At 42.5% G+C, this 19,349-nt stretch overlaps 1 protein-coding gene across 1 annotated transcript in view; it reads left to right on the top strand.

Annotated features, from left to right (window-relative positions):
- Window positions 1-965: 965 nt before the first annotated feature.
- The window catches only part of LOC147417460 (uncharacterized), a 43,002-nt gene continuing 24,618 nt past the window's right edge, over window positions 966-19,349 (top strand). The window contains exons 1-2 of the mRNA XM_086506910.1: window positions 966-1,124; window positions 1,283-1,695. Of these exons, the coding sequence (XP_086363036.1) occupies window positions 1,047-1,124; window positions 1,283-1,695 (491 nt within the window). The 5' untranslated portion in view covers window positions 966-1,046. The remainder of the gene's footprint in view (window positions 1,125-1,282; window positions 1,696-19,349) is intronic.

Genomic DNA, 19,349 nt, shown 5'->3' with positions numbered 1-19,349 from the left:
GAGTTATTTACTATCAATATTGCTTCATGATTCGGACTTCTTAAAAAGCGAAGAAGTGGAAGAAAACAATTCATGTTTAGATATCTATATGATTTAGCCAACACTTATTATTCAAGAGTTTTGAGCAATGTGTTTACAAATGGATGTTTTTTTGTCAAATTATGATTGACAGAGTGGATTTTGCAACCTTAATGCTACTCGTCATCATGTATTCCGATTTTGTTTTCTCTGTTACATTTTGTGAAAGAAAAAAGAAAGTCATGGTGTGGTAGAATGATGCTATGTTGGTTTCTTTTCTTTATGTTTAAGTGGCCCAAATCTTGCCTACATCCACAACGTTCTCATCAATGTTTGCATCAATGCATGCACCATGCCAATATGCTTAGTGTGATTTGCATCTTAGCACCTCCAGAGGAGGAAAGTTTGAGCAACAAGGGGGCATATCAAAGTGTTGTATGACTTGTAAGAGAGTGATAGTAATAGAAATATGGAAAAGTCTTATTATGCGACTATAAATGTGCATGCAACAAAAAGTTTAGCCTTTCCCAAGGAATTAATTTTTCTCCATCCAAGAATGCTTTTGAGTTGTTTTTTGTTGTGTGTTACTTCATTTATTGCACAGATCAAGCAAAGATCTTGTGTCAAACCTTGGCATCAAATCAAGATTGGTTGAGAAATTTACTCTTGTTGTCGAAAGACACGATGGCAACGGTCAATTTATTTCCTTGTGGATTGATAAAGAGTTCTTGAGCAACACAAGTGTCAGTTGAGGCATTTTTCTCCCAGAAAGAGTGTAGAATGTCTTTTTTTGGTACAATGTCTACATGAAAAATTGCGATACCCACCACTTCTATAAGATCGTATGCTGCACATGTCACAATGTGGTTGGTGGGAGGAGGGGCGGAAATATACCCACGACCAGAATGCCCAGAACAGACGGTTTGGTTTGATATGCAACGACGGCCTTGTATATATATATATATATATATATATATATATACATATTGAAGTGGAAAACTACTTGCATTGTCAATTAGTGTCCCGGCATGGCAGCAACTACAAGACCAGCTTTCATTCTGCTGTTGCTCCTTCCAGTGGCAGCTCTCTCGTGGGGAGACATTGAGGTATGCGCTCTCTCGCTCTCTCTCTCTCTCTCTCTCTCTCACACACACACACACACACACACGAGCACATACCTATAGAAACTCTTCCACATACATGCACACCTGTATGAACTCACAACCCGCGCACACACTCTTAAGGTTTTCTATGATCTGGGCAGTGGGAGAACCATGGTAATGGCCTGCAGAACAACAGAAGCGCCAGGTGGAGCTGGATCACGGCAAGCACGGCGTCGAATCTGAGGCTGATGTGGGCGTTTCCGACGGGATTCGACGTGAGCGCGACACCGGCGGTGGCAGACGGGACGGTGTATTTTCCAGGCTGGAATGGGAGGTTGTATGCAGTGGATGCGCAGACCGGGAGGCTGCGGTGGCGGTTCAACTTGAGGGCGCTGGGGAGCACAGGCTCTCGAGCGACGCCGGTGGTGTGGAAGGAGCTGCTGCTGGTAGGCCTGCTGCGCCCACCCATGGTGGTGGCCATCAACCGCTTCACCGCCCAGCTGGTGTGGAAGAGCGCCGTCCTCGACCCCACCGATTATTCCATCATCACCATGTCTGGCACAGCCTATCAAGGGTACGTACTTTGCCTACACCAACGTGCTGTTTTTAGCTTAGAACTGTGTCCCACCCAGTGTGAGTGGGGAGAAGAGTCTTTCCAACGATAATTGTGTGTTTTCTTCCTTGCTAGAGTCCTATCTTTGCTCCTTTGGAGAATGGAAACTCGAGACACCCAATGATCCGGGGTCGTTGATCTCCTTTGAGGCACCCCGTTTTAGAGAGTGGTGTGGGACGGGGAGGAGGTCCAAGGATGTCGAGGAGAAAGCGCCTCAATTATTATAATGGGCACCCCATCATTAGTTACAATCTTTCTCCTATGCACTAATAAGATTTTACATTGAATTGATAATTGTAACATTTGCACTCATAAAGAAGGTGGAGATTCAATAGATTGGCTGACGATGGCAACATCAAGAACATTATTGGCAAAGACCATAATCTCTCTCTCTCTCTCTCTCTCTCTCTCTCTCTCTCTCTCTCTCCACTTTTGATGTTTCCTCTCTAGGTGGACCTATTTTTATGAAAGGAAACTAAGAGCTAAATCCCGATGCGTGCTTACAGAGCCTGTAGCACATAGGGCTGTTGTTGGCCTGCATTCAATGCATCTAGTTCACCTACTGCTCTTGGTGCAGCAAGCGAGGACAACTTGTCTTTATCTGCTGAAAATTGCTCATTGCTAGTCGCTACCACCGCTTACCCGTTGGACAAGTAGCTTGCGTTGCAAAATAGGCCAATTGTTGAATTTTTGTAGCGCTCAGAGCACATACTGTAGTCCATGCCTATGCACTAAATGCACTCTCTGCATCCAGCGAGACACACCTCTAAGCTCAAGCAAGTGTCTCTCAACATTGACATCCCTACTCCTGTTTATCATGCTTTCGTACTAGAGCCTCCAAATTTGATTTAAAACAATTTATGGGTAAAATATCCTTTAATTGTTCCCCATGATATTTATGTGATTTGCAACGATCATTATGTATACATGGAAAATTACAAGAGAGGGGCTTCACCATTCCACGAGACTAATTAACACCCCAATTCCAGTAGGGATCAACATTGTAGAGATCATCTGCATCCAAGACCGTTAGATGGACAAGGGGAATAATTTGAGAATCACAAGCGAATTTTTGTTATCTTGGAAAGGAAAAAAATGCCATGTGGGTGGGGCACTGGTTAAACTCACCATCACAAGCCTACTAGGCAATATCTTACCAATAAGCTATTGCTTGCAACTTGATGGACAAAGCATGAATAGAAAATATAAAGTAAATGGTGGGGTTTGGCATTTCTGAGGATAACACAGGGATCACATTCGGTTCACACATGGATCACACCACCCCATGTGTAGCTCACGTGAGGATCACATCGTGATTATAGCAAGATCACATTGTGATCACGTCACGAGATGATGCCATTGTGATCACAACTGTACACATCCACGATCCAATGATAGATGAGTGTTGCTCAGGCCTTTTGATAGGTAACATTTATCCCCATTGGGGAGGTCCGTGTCAATAAGTCATAAGGGCTTCACCACTGTATAGTGTTGTGGGGGACACCTAGGGTACACTAACAAGGCCACTTAGGGACTTTGTAATAGTCCATAAAGAAGTGTTGTAACACAGGGAGCCGTGTCCAAAGCCCATCCGCCTATCCATAGACTTGGTTGAGCACCACCAACCTCATTATCATAATGGGCATTCCATCATTAGTTATAATCTTTCTCATATGCACTAATAAGATTTTACAGTCCAATTCTTATATGAGCAAAGTTTCCACCCTCAATAGTGGTGTTTGAGAAGAAGTCTAACCTTGGTCCTTTTTTTTGGTCAAATGCACTCCATGCAATATGATGCTTCACATGCCTTTCAATATCTAGTCAAACATTTGTACTTGATATATGCAACCTTGGCTTGCAAGTACAACACAACTGAAGGTCATGCTACATAGGTCATTGCCTTATTGAGCACATGCAAGATAGGACCATTTTTTCCACCTACATGGATAACCCCAAGAGTGGTCATGAGAGACAAAGAAGAAGAGAGGGAAAGCAAAGAAGAAGAGGAGAAGGAGGAGAAGAGGAAGAAGAGATTGCCTAATGTCATAGGAATAATCCCACAGAGAGAGAGAGAGAGAATCTTTTTAATAAATTTTTTGTTGCATTTATTGAATAAAATGAATGATGGAACATATTATTAAATTATCATGTGAGTAACTACCATGAGTCTGTTTATATTTATATATTATTTTATTTTCATTTATATTTATACTTATATATTTTATTTATGTTTTTTGGTTATTTACTTATATTGATACTACATGTTTGTTTCACTACAAGAGGTTGTGTGCACTTGTGGCGTTTTTAGCGATGGAAATACGTTGGGTTTTTATACTCCCCGACATTGCTAACAGCATCGATACGGGAACGTCGCTATAACCGTTGCTATATGCGTCGCGATAGTGACGCTTACAGGCTACCTATAGCGATGCTTATAGCGATGTTGAGAGATTTATATAGCTACGCCCGAGAGTAAAATTTTTTGGTGGTAGGGCATTCACCCATCAACCATATTGAATGTTTCAATAATAAAGTAAACCTAAATGAATCCAAGATAAGCACATATTCACTTTTGAAAGAAAGTGCAAGCTTATGTATGGACCCAAAGTAGTCACCCACAAGACAATATAACCATTAACTCCATCATCCATAGTATTGTTTGCAGAATAAAGATACAAAACTGACACAAGTAAATTGATGAAAGTAAATCAATGACAATTGTAGACATCATAGGCAAAATCGCTTGATTGCTAAGCTTTACAAATGTAATAGTTACAACACCGAAAAAAATGCGATACAATTGTGTAAGTAATCTATCAGATCATTATACATCTAGAGTTTTTTATTAAAGTAAACACATTGTAATAGATCACCTGAAAAGCGCTGTGACGCTAGTGTCAGTCTATCCAAACTTTGCCTGCATGTTGAGAAGAACCAGGAGCGCCTTTAATCTAAACACACGTGCTCCATCATACAATGGCGTATGGGCTTCACTTTTCATATCATCATAGATAAGCCTTTCTGAATCCATGATCGTCTCGATCATTTCATCGATCTCGGGCTCAAACATTGCCTCATTGGAAATGTGGTCTGCATGATCATCCCACGAGCTGTCAGAGGCTATATCTTGTGGTCTCACATACGTTGCTTGACCAAAGCACATGCGAATACGTCTATTGGGTTGCAAGATTCCTGTCTGCTGACCAGAGTCAGAGTCCGCCGAGTTATAATTGGCAACAACTCGATCTATAATATATGGATCGAACTCGCCAAATTCGTGAACGTGCTGCAAAGAAACGCGTCTTGTCCGTCGCACAGCATGCTTGCATTGATTACAAGGACATAAGATCCTTGTTGTGAGATAGGTGTTTCGGTTGGACGGCCCCACATCCTCGTCACTACTCATAATGAGGGTAAAAACCTTATAACCTGGAAATAAATTTAATCTTCTATTGGCATTCTTCGTCTTTTATCTCTCTCTCTCTCCCTCCCTCTCTCTCTCTCTCTCTCTCTCTCTCTCTCTCTCTCTCTCTCTCTCTCTCTCTCTCTCTCTCTTTGTTCACACTGTAAACTACCTCACATTGTCTAGTCATGTCCAATCCCCGCATACCTCGGTCTAGAGGTGCACGGAGATCAAAACCACCGGGTTAGACGAGACAGAGGTGCACGGAGATCAAAACCACCGGGTTAGAATCTCGTCTTTATTGGTCAATGCCTATATTTGTGTGTACGAGAAATCTACATGCCCATGTCTACATGATAGTGCATGTAGTGGACAAAACCCCTTTCTCTAGCTGTAGCATTTTACAGTATCTTAACATCTTTTCACAGTAGATCTTTGTTCGAGGGATTACTTAGCACATTACATGTTGGCCTCCAATCTGAGTATCATGCCGTTGAAAGCTTTCCAACTTAAGGTCTCATCCGTAGAGAGGAAGAGAGGGATCACCGTTCATCTAACTCTAATTTTTTTACCGTAATCCCGAAGGTAGATTCTAATATAAAAACTCAATCCAAAATCTAATCTTAAATCTAATCTAATTGAACATGTGGTGATTCGTAGCTAATTGAATATAGTTAGTGTGTGAATTAATAGGTGTGAGATTCTGATGGGAATATACATATTGTTGTGTAACTAGTGTTTGCTCTTTGAGTAAAGCGTGCCTTCATTGACATGCATTAAAATCTAACCTAAATCTAAAAAAAGCTAGTCCATCGAACATAAATCTAGATCTAATCTAATCTTAAACTCAAAATAAACCTAAGTCTAATCTAATTTTAAATCTAACGTAAACCTAAATGTAATCTAACTTAAATCTAAATTTAATCTAGTTAATTTTAAATCTTGTCTTAATCTTAAATCTAAATCTAATTTAATAATAAACTCAACATAAACCTGAATTTAATCCAATCTTAAATCCTAAACCTAAATGTAATCTAATTTAAATCTAACATAGCTAACTAATCTTTAATACTTTCCTAATTTTAAATCTGACCTAATCTTAAACGCAATATAAACATAAATCTAAATGTAATTTAACATAATTTAATTTAAATCTTAACTTAATCTCTCTCTCTCCCCCCCTCTCTCTCTCTTTGGTTTTTTATTCTCTTTCTCTTTCTCTTTGTTTTCTCCTTTGTCTCTCTCTCTTTTCCTCTCTCAATGTGTATATGTGTGTGTGTGTTTTGTTTATGCATGTTCTCTCTCTCTCTCTCTCTCTCTCTCTCTCTCTCTCAAAGACACAATGTGTGTGTGTGTGTGTGTGTGCTCTCTCTCTCTCTCTCTCTCTCTCTCTCTCTCACACACACACACACACACACACACACACACACACACACACACACACACATTGTGTCTTTGAGAGAGAGAGAGGGAGAGAGAGGGGAAGGGAACATGAGAGAGAGGAGAGGGAAGGAGCATACCTGGCTTTCCTTCCTCTCCTCGTGTATGTGTGTATGTGTGTGTGTGTGTGTGTGTGTGTGTGTGTGGGAAAGAAAGAGAGAGAGGGAGAGCGCGAGTTATCTCTTTGCTTGAGCGTCAAAAACTCAGATCCAAGATCTGAGTTTTCGGGAGCTCTCAATTTATTTTTTACCCCTGTCAGCGTCGCTATGTAACAAATAAAATAGCGACGCTAATAGCGACGCCGTGGATTTTCACTTTTGAGCGTCGCAAATGTGAAGCACCTCTTGTAGTGATTCTTTGTTTATGCATGTGTGTGTGTATGTGTTTTTTGTTTATGCATATGCTCTCTCTCTCTCTCTCTCTCTCTCTCTCTCTTTCTTTCAAAGACACAATGTGTGTATGTGTGTGAGAGAGAGAGGGAGAGAGAGAGAGAAAGAGGGGAAGGGAACATGAGAGAGAGGAGAGGGAAGGAGCATACCTGGCTCTCCTTCCTCTCCTCGTGTATGTGTGTGTGTGTGTGTGTGTGTGGGAGAAAGAGAGAGAGAGAGAGAGAGAGGAAGAGCGCGGATTACCTCTTTGCTTGAGCGTCGAAAACTCAGATCTGAGATCTGAGTTTCGGGTGCTCTTGATTTATATTTACCCCTGTCGGCGACGCTTATATGGGCGTTGCTATAGGTGTCGCTATGTAGCAAATAGAATAGTGACACTGATAGCAATACCCATAGCGACACCGTGGATTTTCACTTTTGAGCGTCGCACTGCGAGCGTCGCTAATGTGAAGTACCTCTTGTAGTGTTTTAATTATATTTTTGTATTTGTTTTTGGCTTGTATATTCTTTATTGGTTAAAATATATATCTCATAATCAATTTTATCAAATTAAATTTTCTTTGTAGACTTTAAGAATTTTTGGATCGAAAATCATTTTTTCTAATTTTCATCTCACTACATAAACAAAATGTGTCAAATTTTTTGTATTTTTCATAATATTTAGACAAAAAAGCCAAACTTTTATAGTTCTTCATGTTATTAGACATATTTATTTATTTGCATATGTGTGTGTGTGTGTGTGTGTGTGTGTGTGTGTGTGTGTGTGAGAGAGAGAGAGAGAGAGAGAGAGAGAGAGAGATGTGAATGAAACTACACTAAATTTGTCAATTCATTATATTTTAGGGGGGAAGAGAACTTATGTATATGTTAACATTATACTATTAAAGAGAATATTTAAAAAAATGAGAAAACATGGAGAGAGAGAGAGAGAGAGAGAGAGAGAGAGAGAGAGAGAGAGAGAGAGAGAGAGATGGAAGAAGGATAGACTTGAGCGAGATATAGAGAAGAAGAAGAAGAAGAAGGTACACACACACACACACACACATAGATTTAATTATCGTCCTCAGAGATCAAATATGACCTATGGAACCAAAGATACATGTGATTTACTATGTATGGGGCTCATAAGTGATTCTCGATGTCATAATAATCAATATCTTATAATTCTCCTAAATGATCATCTCAAGTTAAACTGATCATTTAATATGGGGAAGTGCGAGGGGGAAAAAGATAGAATGTTGGTCAAGCTAGCAGACTGGCCACAATAGGGATCCAAAGGAGGGAAAATAGGGATCCAAAGGGGGGCCATCTGCAAAAGAGCAATGTGCAACAATGGGCTTAAAAGACCCTAAGGTTCAGCCCATTAAGACTTTCAAAATGCTAAGGTTCCAAAATTCAAAGGGTGTGTCGAAAGGCCAAACACTAGGGAAATTGGATGCTTAGTGTGTGTCACAAAAAGTCTTTGTCAATCCCTACATAGGAGGGGGCGAGCCTTGCAAGTAGGGGATGAGAGAGAAACTCTCTCTCTCTCTCTCACACACACACACACACACACACACACACACACACACACACACACAAGCTCCCTTTACACAAAGGGAATGAGGGACACATGTCAGCTCCCTAGCCCAGATGCCCACAAGGTGTATCCAATTCCTATTGGATGGCCTTGGAGGTGGACCAATGAGAATTGGGCTAGAGTAAATCTAATTTAATTAATTTAAAAACACTTAATAAAAGAACCAATAAGAATTAAGCTCTCTAGAAGACTATTGGACAGTCTCCCAAGGGGACCAATGAGCATTCAGCAGCCCAATGGCTTGCCTGATTCCTATTAGCCAGGAGGCAAAGGGGTCCAATGAGAGTTTAGTTGAATTAAATAATTACCTAAAGCTTTGACAAAAGGGGAAAGGGGGACACATGTCAGAGGGCTATCACTTATGCTGCTTAATTACCATTGGATAAGCCTGGGGAGGTTCAATAGGATGCTAGCAAGAGCAAATAGCAAGAGGGGTCGACCAAGAGAGAGAGGGGGCTGATTTTTGCAAGGCATTATCACACACACACACAATCTCATGTGTGAAGAAAAAAAGACTCTCTCTCCTTCTCAAGCTTTAATGGAAAGCTTACTGTTGGGGTATAAAGCCCAATGTGGTCGCCCAGGTAAGTGGGCGGGCCGCCAGGTATGTACACATATTCTTTTGTAAAAACCTAATAAGAACTCACTATGCTCTACACATTACAGTAGAGCGAGTTCACCATATCGTCGTGCTCTTCTTCTCTCACTCTCTCTCGCGTTGCACTTCTGCTTGTACTCCTTCAACTGGTATCAGAGCTCAGATCGAGGCTCGAGGCAGCACTCCAGGAGGCTAGAGTCACCAGCTCAGATTGGAGTGAAATTCGACAGGCGAAGACACGGCCAGGTGAAATTCTGAGGTCATCTCGGCCACCGTTCGGCTTCGACAAAGGTCTACGCAGGCCATTTTTGACTGCGTGGTCTCGACGGGGCAGATCCGACTCTGCAAATTTGGGGTTTTCGGCCTACGACTGTAGGTGCTGAGGATATCGACACTCCCAGAGTGCTGATTTGTGGTTGTCTACACATCGAAGGACGACTCACAATTCTTGGAGGTGTGTCACATACGACACGAGCGCATCTACACACAGACTGTAGGCGACATCCACTAGTTCATCAGGTAGCTTGTGTTTGCTGCTTGATATTCCAGATTTCATCCTGACATTGCAGGTACTTCCACATGGATGTATTGTCAGAGATGATGTATGTCTGTTGAGGGTTTGCTGGCTGTGAGTCACGCAGCAAACAACCGCCGCAGCGGTTACAACATACAATGGGAAATTTGTGGATGTATGACTTTGTGGGAAGTCTATGTACTGTCAAATTTACTGCAGCCTTTGTTGAGGGTCGAGTGAGGTTTTATTGAGCTGGGGGATTCTCGAATGTTGAGATCCTTTCAGTGATACAGGTCTTGGAGCGATCCCTCGAGCACCCTTAGATAGGCAGCTAGGATGTATTGACTGTGAGTTAGACAGTTGGGATTGTATCTTTGCTTTACTGCCGTTGAGGCATTGTCGCAGTCTATGCTTACAGGACAGTGACAGGACAGGGCCTTTCAGGACTTTTGTGAGTCAAAAGGTATAAAACATGAACTTACTGCTCCTTACAATCCTCCTCAAAATGGTGTTACTGAGAGGATGAATAGGACCATACAAGAGAAGGTCAGAAGTATGTTGTCTAATGCACAGCTGCCAAATGCGTTTTGGGCTGGAGCTGTATCAACAACTGTTCATCTTGTACATAGATCTCCTAGCAAGGTTTTGCCGAAGGATTCAGTGCCAGAGATGGTATGGTCAGGCAAAATGCCCTCATACAAGCATCTCAGAGTCTTTGGCTGTGAGGCATATACTCACGTTCCAAAGGAATTTATGAACAAACTTGAGCCAAAAAGTAGAAAGTGCATCTGTCTAGGCTATGGTAATTCTGGTGAGATGGGGTACAGACTTTGGGATCCCGAATCCAGAAAGGTTGTCCGTAGCAATGATGTTCACTTTAATGAATCCAAATATTATTCTAAACCAGAGAGGGTTGAGGAGATTAGAAGAGTTGTCTTCCAAGAAGATGGACCTGCACGTGCAAGACAAAATGTCAGGGCTCAAGAGGAGCAAGGACAGGATAGAGTGGAACCACAGGTTGTGGCTGAGCCTGAGCCACCTATTGTGCGTAGATCTGGACGTATCACGCGACCTCCTGATAGGTTTGTTCCATCTATGAACTATGTCATGTTGACTGATTGCAATGAGCCTTCATGTTACAGGGAAGCAGTGCAAATGAAGGACTCCGGGAATTGGAAATTGGCCATGCAATCAGAGATGACATCTCTGCATAAGAACCATACATGGAAGCTAGTTAAATTACCACGGGGCAAAAAGGCACTACCCTGTAAATGGGTTTACAGGTATAAGATCACCGCTCATGATAGTTAGCCAAAGTACAAAGCAAGGCTTATTGCCAAGGGCTTTAAGCAAGAACAAGGCATTGACTTTGAGGAAGTCTTCTCTCCGGTGGTCAAGATGACTACATTGAGATGCTTTCTTGCATTGGTTGCCATATTAGATTTGGTGTTGCACCAAATGGATGTCAAGACAACGTTCTTGCATGGTGATTTAGATGTGGAAATTTACATGCAGCAGCCAGAAGGGTTTGTTGAGAAAGGCAAGGAAGATTGGGTATGCCAGTTGTTAAAGAGTCTTTATGGCTTAAAACAATCACCGAGGGCATGGTACCATAAATTCCACAAGTTTATGCTTTCTCAAGGCTACAAACGTAGTGAGTTCGATCACTTTCTATATACAAAAAAGGCTAAGGATGGCAGTTGGATGATCCTTATTTTGTATGTGGATGACATGTTGATTGCTGGCAAGCACTTGGAAGAAATTTCAGCTTTGAAGTCAAAGATGGCAAAATCGTTTGACATGAAAGACATGGGTGAGGCAAGTCATATACTTGGTATGCGCATTGAGAGAGACAGATCAAAGAAGTTGATTTGGTTATCTCAAACAGAGTATATTGACAAGGTTTTGCAATGTTTCAATATGGAGAAGGGAAAGGCACTGAGTGTTCCATTGCCACCATATGTGAAACTTAGCAAACAAGATTGTCCTATGTCTGAGGAAGAACAGGCTGAAATGGATAAGATTCCATATGCGTCTGCAGTGGGTAGTTTGATGTATGCAATGATTTCTACTCGCCCAGACATTGCATTTGCAGTGGGAGTAGTAAGTCGATACATGTCAAACCCAGGCAAGAAACATTGGGAGGCAGTGAAAGGAATATTGAGATACCTGAAAGCTACAAAGAGTATGCGTATATGCTATGGGAGTCAAGAGCTGAGTGTAAAGGTTTTACAGACTCAGATTATGCAGGTGACTTAGACAACCGAAGGTCTACGTCAGGGTATGTCTTTACATTGGCTGGTGGAGCAGTATCATGGCGTTCTAGATTACAAGATTGTGTTACTCAGTCTACTACAGAGGCTGAATATGTTGCAGCATCAGAGGCATGCAAAGAATCAATTTGGCTTAATCGACTAGTAACAGATTTGGGAATCAAAGAAGAGATGCCTGTGTTATATTGTGATAGTCAAAGTGCTATACAATTGGCTCGCAATCTAGTTTATCACTCAAAGACAAAGCATGTGGATGTGAAGTATCATTTCATCAGGGAAATGCTCGAGGATAAACAACTTCAGCTTGTCAACTCCTTGCTTTCTTCAAAATCAGATGGTCCTTTGTCTTTAGACCCTTGTGAGTTTCCCTCTTCTTCAGTCTCAGTCTTTTCTTCATCCTTCGAGCTTTTGCTGGATGCCTTGGCCGAGCGCAATGATGTGGCGTTAGTGGTCGTCCTTACTGAATGAGCAACCAGCTTTGCTTTCTGAATCAGTGCCGTTTGAGAACTGGCCGCCGCCGGCATATCTTCAATCATTCCCAAAGCTTGGTATGCTATTCTTGTTAACATTGGCCCTACACTCATGTAGCTTTTGTTCTTCATCGAGACTTTCAAATTTGCTTCGACCATGTTCTCCAAGATGTAAGAACCATAATCGCAGCGGATGGTTCTATTTTCAGCTGTTGCCAGAGCCATAACCACTGCGATGTGCAGGATTGGCTCGGTGTAACGAGGAGGCTTTTGTACTCTGAAATGCTGAGAGATCAATCTCATCGGTAATTCTAGCTCACCGTATATCATGTCACTGTATTTGTACTTATTTCCTTTTGCTGTGATGAATGCCTTCTCGTTATCCAGTGACTTGGTCTTTGCCAGCAAGTCGGGGTGTTGACCTGGAAGGAAATGTAAAGCTTCGTTGATGATTTCTTTTGTGATCTTTACCTTTACCTTTGATCCATCCTTGTCAGTGAGCATTGCTTGCCCATCATACTATATCAAGCTCTTGAGCTCGTGGGCCCTCATGTAGTCTGTTCCCCATGGCTGCAATCTGAAAAACTGCTCCAAGTGCACGGCCCGCACGGCTTCTGTGACCTCTGGTCTTCGGTGGAGATTCCATATTTCTCGTGGCATGATAGTCATCTTTACCATGTCACCATTAGCATCCCTAAACTTCGTGATGAAAATGTGAGCAAGGATCTGAGCTAGTATTTTATCCGAGATGTGAGCTTTTTCATTTGTAGCAAGCTCATCCACTTCATATGGTGCAGCTGTCCACTGCCTTTCTTTCTTTTGGCGAGGCATTTTGTGTCAGTAGAATCACAAGCTGTCAGGATTTTCCTTTTGCAACCAGTAGCATTTAGACTTTTAGTAAAAAGCAGTTCAAAAGTTAAAATTGATAATAACTTGAACAAATCTCATCCATTCTTGTCCATATTTCACCAGTGGGACTAGGAAGACTAGAGCTATGACTGATTGAAATCTGAACCAAATATGGGCCTGAGGTACACCGATCGCGATCGTAGTACATACGCCAAAATGAGATCTGATCACATGAGTGGTTTGCTGATAGCTAGAGGGTCATTTTGGTCCACTCTGTGTTTTATTTGAAGCACTTTTGAGTTTATAAGTCCCAATTTTGGGTTACAAAGGAGTTTTGGACTAGACTCTGATTTTTCATGGGTTTTTGATGTCCAATTGGCTTGAAACTTGATGTGTGACTTGCACACGATGTGTACAAGAGATCTGTTAAATTTTGGTCAAAATCTGATGCTGAGGTACACCGATTGCGATCGTAGTACCTGGGCTTTTTTGGGTGAAAACTGGATGGCCTTGGTCCCCTATGCCTGCCTAGCCCACTGATGATTTATTTTCAAGTTTGGACTTAAAATGAATAAATAAGAGCAATATTTCACTGTTTGACCTTATTTTACAAAGTCTAACCATATTTGGTTTTCCTGATGATTTCTGGTTGGAGCGTGGAGTTAGGTGATGTTAGTTTTTGAGCTTTTTCTGCTTCCATGACGTGCTGCTATCATCAGCCTGCTCCGCTCTCTGATTCTGACTTGATCGGACACTTTTTACCCCGTCTTGGGAGATTTTTGAGACTTGTGCATTTTTCAGGCATTCTTTGGATACCAATGTGATAATTGGGCATCTCTAAGTCGCCTTTTAGTCTTTGACCTTAGTTCAGCCAAATTCTTCCCTTGTGTGATCACTCGAGACTGAAATGGTCATCTGCGTCCTTGTAGGAGATTCTGAGCTCCATTCAGGGTTTTCTACTACTGTGTTGATTCCTAGTCGGACAGGTATGCCTTTCAAACCACCCGTCATAATTTTCAGTCGAATTTTGGTAGTTGCAGGTCAATTTTTCCCGTTTCGGTTGTGTTTCACAAATTTGACCCAATCTATGAGCAAAATTTGTGCATTTTCCATGAAAATTCAAGAGAGTGTATCTTTCTCTAAGTTCTAAGCTTGGGCCAAGCCAAAATTTACAAAACCTGCATCTGGGGGCACCGATCCCGATCGTACCATAATTACCAAATTCATTTTTGACACCTGCAGTCTGTTGGTGAAGCTGAGGGGATGCCTTTTGCAATTTCTGTGCCAAGTTTGGTTAGTGGGGTACAACGGTCGCAATCGTTGTACCACCACCAAACTGACAACTGATCATCTGGCCTGGTTCCTGGCATTGTGGGGAGCACATTGATGTGTTCTGTGCTTGAAAAAAGTTTTGTTTTGATGCCTCTAAGGGCCCTTGACCTATTTGACTCAATCCGACTTTTATTTGATCTATCCGCCCGTTTGTGCAATGATTCGCGCTTGCATGCATAATAGACTTGATCTTTACTTGATAAGGAACATATCTGTGAAATCTGGTATGAAATGCCGGCTCCGACCTTCCGTACGGGGTAGAAATGGGCAGCTCGCTCTAGGTCAAGAAGCTCTCTTCTTCTCTCTCAAAATGTGAAAATGAACAATGAGCTAGATTTTGGCCTACTTGACCTATATCTCCCCGAGGTTTTCGTGACATAGGGCTGATTTTCCTCACCTTTGATCTCGATATAATCTGCATACCATCTGTGGGTCGAACCGTTCGTCATTTTGGCGTCGTATGACCATTTGATGCGATTTTGGCGAAATGTGGTCATGATCATTAAGGCTGAAAATCGACATCTTCATATTAGATTCATATATTCCATGCTTGATAACCCTATCATGATACTTCGGCGTTTGCTTCCAGAACTTGATTCCGACACTGTGGGTGATATTTTTTAATTTTTGGAAGATTATTAACGAAAATCAAACAAAATAAATTGAAAATACTTATTAACTGGCAAAAAATTAGCCAAAAATTATTATTCTCACCCCTAAGCATATATTTTCACTAGAAGCATCCCAATGCTCCCGATTTTGTCATTACAGCTCATTATTATGCTGGTTGGATGATAAAAACGCTAAAAAATGCTAGATTTTGATCAAATTTGTTCGAAATTGAACTCTAAAAAATGAAAAAAACAACAAACACACGCATTATGTACATATATACACGTTGGACCCCTCAATGGTCCTGACTGTTGCTAGATTCAGCAGTTACTCTCCCCTTCCTAAACTGAGTCGTCCCGGACAAAGGTTGTGTGCATGTGCATGGGTTTTGAAGTCTGTGTCTATGCACGGCTGTGTAATGTGGCCCTATCCTCATGTTTGAGACAATGCATTGGGAAGCAAAGTGCAGTGCAAGATGCGGGGACACTACAACAAAAAAGGCGGCCTTCGACGCAGGTTTCGACGCACCCCGTCGAAAAAACCGTCGATATCCCGTTCCTACAAAAACGTCACTATATGCATCGATATACGCGTTGAAAGGTAATATTATCGACGCATATTTCAACGGGCTTAGCGACGCATATAGCGACGACCATAACAGAAAAAAAATTTCTTGGGGAGAGAACAGGCAGCCTAGCCTGTGCCCAATGAAAAGATGGACACAGCCACAGCCAGACTGCCTGTCCTCTGCCCAAGAAAGAGAGCAGCACCAAAATCAACCGTGCTCCCGCAGAAATTTCGGCAGAGTTCCCTTCGTTTTTACATAAACTTTTCAAAAATAAACCATATCATGTATACGCCTCCTACATGCTATCCATGTAGGATCTCACATGAGATTTAAGGCAAATGAAAGAAATGAAATGAACTTTGTGCAAAACCATAACCGGCCATAACCATATTGATCAAAACCATAACCAATTTAAAACCATAACCATAACGAACTTAATTTGTGCAAAACCATAACCAAATTAAAACCATAACCGGCCATAACCATATTGATCAAAACCATAATGCAGATAACCAGAACCATAAACAAAACAATAACCATAAGCATAATCAAAAAGTTAAACAAAACAATAACCATAACCATGTCTATACAAGAATAGGAAAAATAACCATGTCTATACAATGACAATGACAATAACCATAACCATAAGGAAAACAATAACCATAACCATGTCTGAACAATAACCACAACCATATATGTCTATACAAAAAAGAGACACGAAGCGTGTCTGTGTCTCACAAAGCATATATATGAAATCCACTAATGACTAGGCGTCACAACCTGCACATAGGACAAGTCACAAAATTAGTATTGATATTACTTCACATATACTTATTTAATTAAATCAACTCACATATATTAACGTCTCACCTCAATCGATCATCGAGACTCTAAGGTCTCCCAGTCTATAGGCTCTCCTGAAGCATCAAGATCATTCAATACTTCATAGATACCTCTATGATATCCATCTGTCTCCTCCTGGCGTGTCGGGGCTCGATGCATCGCAAGATTCTGCGTTTATACAAAAATCAAAGTAATAAGAATACATGATTCATCACATTTAAAAAAACGCCATAGCTAGGATTGGATTGGAAACTCACAAACTCATAGCGAAACGTGTCGAAGCCTCCGCTGCCAAGATGAGATGTCCCCCTGATCATCTGTCGTATCTGCGCGGCCTGACGCTGTTGTCTAAACCGCGTGTCCACTGTCCGCTCATCCTCCCTGATCTGCTGCCACGTCTCATGTGGGATGTCCGAAGGCTTCGGCGAGCCGGTTCTAAAAGCCTGCCGAGCTGCATCTTGTCGATGTTTCACGGTGTCCCGTGCAACACCCTTGATCCGCCTCCTCGAAACAGCCTTTGAACCCGGAGCAGGCTGGTACTCTCTCATGATGGTCTCCACTATATAACTGACTTTGTCCTCATCCTGGTCAGGGCAAGGCGTCAGAATGCTAGTCCAAAACTGCATCTCTGCGAGCTGGCGAATCCGCTGTCTCATCTCAGTCCTGACTCTATCCATGTCAATAGAACCATCTGCCCATACAGTATAGAGCTTGGAGGCACTAGGATCGTGTGCTCCCCAAGGTGTCCGAGGTGTGCCAAGAGGTGTGTCAAGAGGTGTGCCTGGATAGGATGGGGATCGTGAGCGAGGAGGGGTCGAAGCATCTGTGGACCCTCCTCCACAACAACCACCACCTCCATTTGACGAGCGCTGATATCGACGAGTGCACCTGTGCTGCGGAGATGAGGACGTACCCACATCTGCCGCACCCCTAGGTGTCGAAGCGGTCGTGATGGTAGACCTCGCAGGCGTTGTACCCGTAGGTGTCCCCCCCCATAGGCGTCCCTCCCCCCATAGGCGTCCCCCCCATAGGTGTCTCCCCCATAGGCGTCGGACCCTCTGGTGTGAAGCCCGGAGGCGTAGTACCCGTGCCTCTGGCTACCTAGTACTGAGATGCCTCTGCCATTTGATTGGGCGTCATCCGTGTGAAGAAGCCCATAAATGCATCTGCACTCATAGAAGCGGGATCTGGAAACTGGTCTGCCATACTAAAGTCCTGCACAAAGAATGTAAAATAAAGCATCAGAACACCTTTGTTTAAATTAACTTTAAGCTTAATTTTAAATCAACGTCTTCACACAAACACTTACAGGCCTATGCCTCGACGAGTGAGGCATCATCGCGATAAGATCTTGCACCGTATCATCGTCTATCTCTAATTGCAGACATAACACTGCCCCAACTCGTTCTGGCAGATTGTCTTCATCCATTGCATCTTCATCTACAAGTGTCAATTCTACCTCGTCTGCGTCATCCCTCATATATCTGTCAGCTTCCTCTGCCAAACCTTCGTCCATCTCATCTAATGTCACAGTAGTATCTGCGTCGTCTGACCGACTTTCCTCCAGGAGCTCTTGCCCTTCAAATACTTGTTTATTTCTTGGAGCAACCTGAACCACAAACCACCATTGTCGCTCTCGAGGGTCCGGTACAAAGACCACTTGCTCGCAATGTTCGGGGAGAGCAAATGTGTCGCTCGCATCTGTCCAAAACTTTGTAGAATCTATTTGCACAAGCTTGTTTCCATCTCTGCATATCGTTGCATTGCGACCAGAAGTAATCACCTTGAACCACTTCACATCCAACAAAAACATCTCAAACCGCCTGAAGCTGACTTTCAGGATATCTGACACTAGACCACAGTAATCCAGGTTTCTAGTGCTCTCATTCGTGTCTCTGGCACTGGCCTTGCTCTTTTGCATGAAACTAACCATTACCCCACTGTCAAACGTGTTTCTTCTGCTGTCAATTTGTTGTGTTCTGAAATGCTTTCCATGCGACCACAGTGCCATGTATGTATGATACTTCCAGTCACATCCAATAGCCAGCTCTTCCTCTTCTAGAGATATGGGTTCTCTGATTTGTCGAGATGCTCTCACTGTCTTGTCAAACCATGCCATTGTAGGAAATTCAGGTAGAGGAGCGAGATAGTCTGGCAAGGGTAAGCCTCTAGTCGTTCGGCTTCGCCTGAAATCGTGTCGCTCCCTATTGCGTCTCTCTTTCTCTTCTTCGTACCTTTCAAGACATTTTTCATCGGCTCTGAATTTAGTATACAGAACTTCATGATCTATTCTTGCATGTCATCGTTCATTTTCTTCGGCTCCCCTTGCCCTTGCGGCTCCTCTCCCACCAGTCTTGCATCCTCCTCATCGCTCCACAGTCGAGGCATTTCTAGGTCAGAAACGGATAGCAATTCGGTCGTCAAGACAAGAGACTCTTGCACCAGCCATCCTTCTACCATGCTCCCCTCTAGACGCGCTTTTTGGTGAACAAACCCCTTAAGTGTTTTCATGAACCGCTCTAGAAAGAACATCCAATGGCTGTGGACTGTACCTGCCACTGCAACCTCATCTACTACATGGACGAGCAAGTGCATTTGGATAGTTAGGCAGCTCGTGGGTAGATACTTCTCAATCATGCAAACTGCCTCAATGGAGTTAGCCCTTGCGACTGCAATAGATTCCTCCCGTATCTCCTTGGAAGAGATCCAACGTACTAGCTCTGAAATCTTGTATATGCAGGT

Source organism: Adiantum capillus-veneris, chromosome 30 (assembly GCF_014529385.1).
Source record: "Adiantum capillus-veneris isolate H3 chromosome 30, ASM1452938v2, whole genome shotgun sequence".
NCBI lineage: Eukaryota > Viridiplantae > Streptophyta > Polypodiopsida > Polypodiales > Pteridaceae > Adiantum > Adiantum capillus-veneris.
This window is presented reverse-complemented; position numbering and strand designations above follow the sequence as displayed.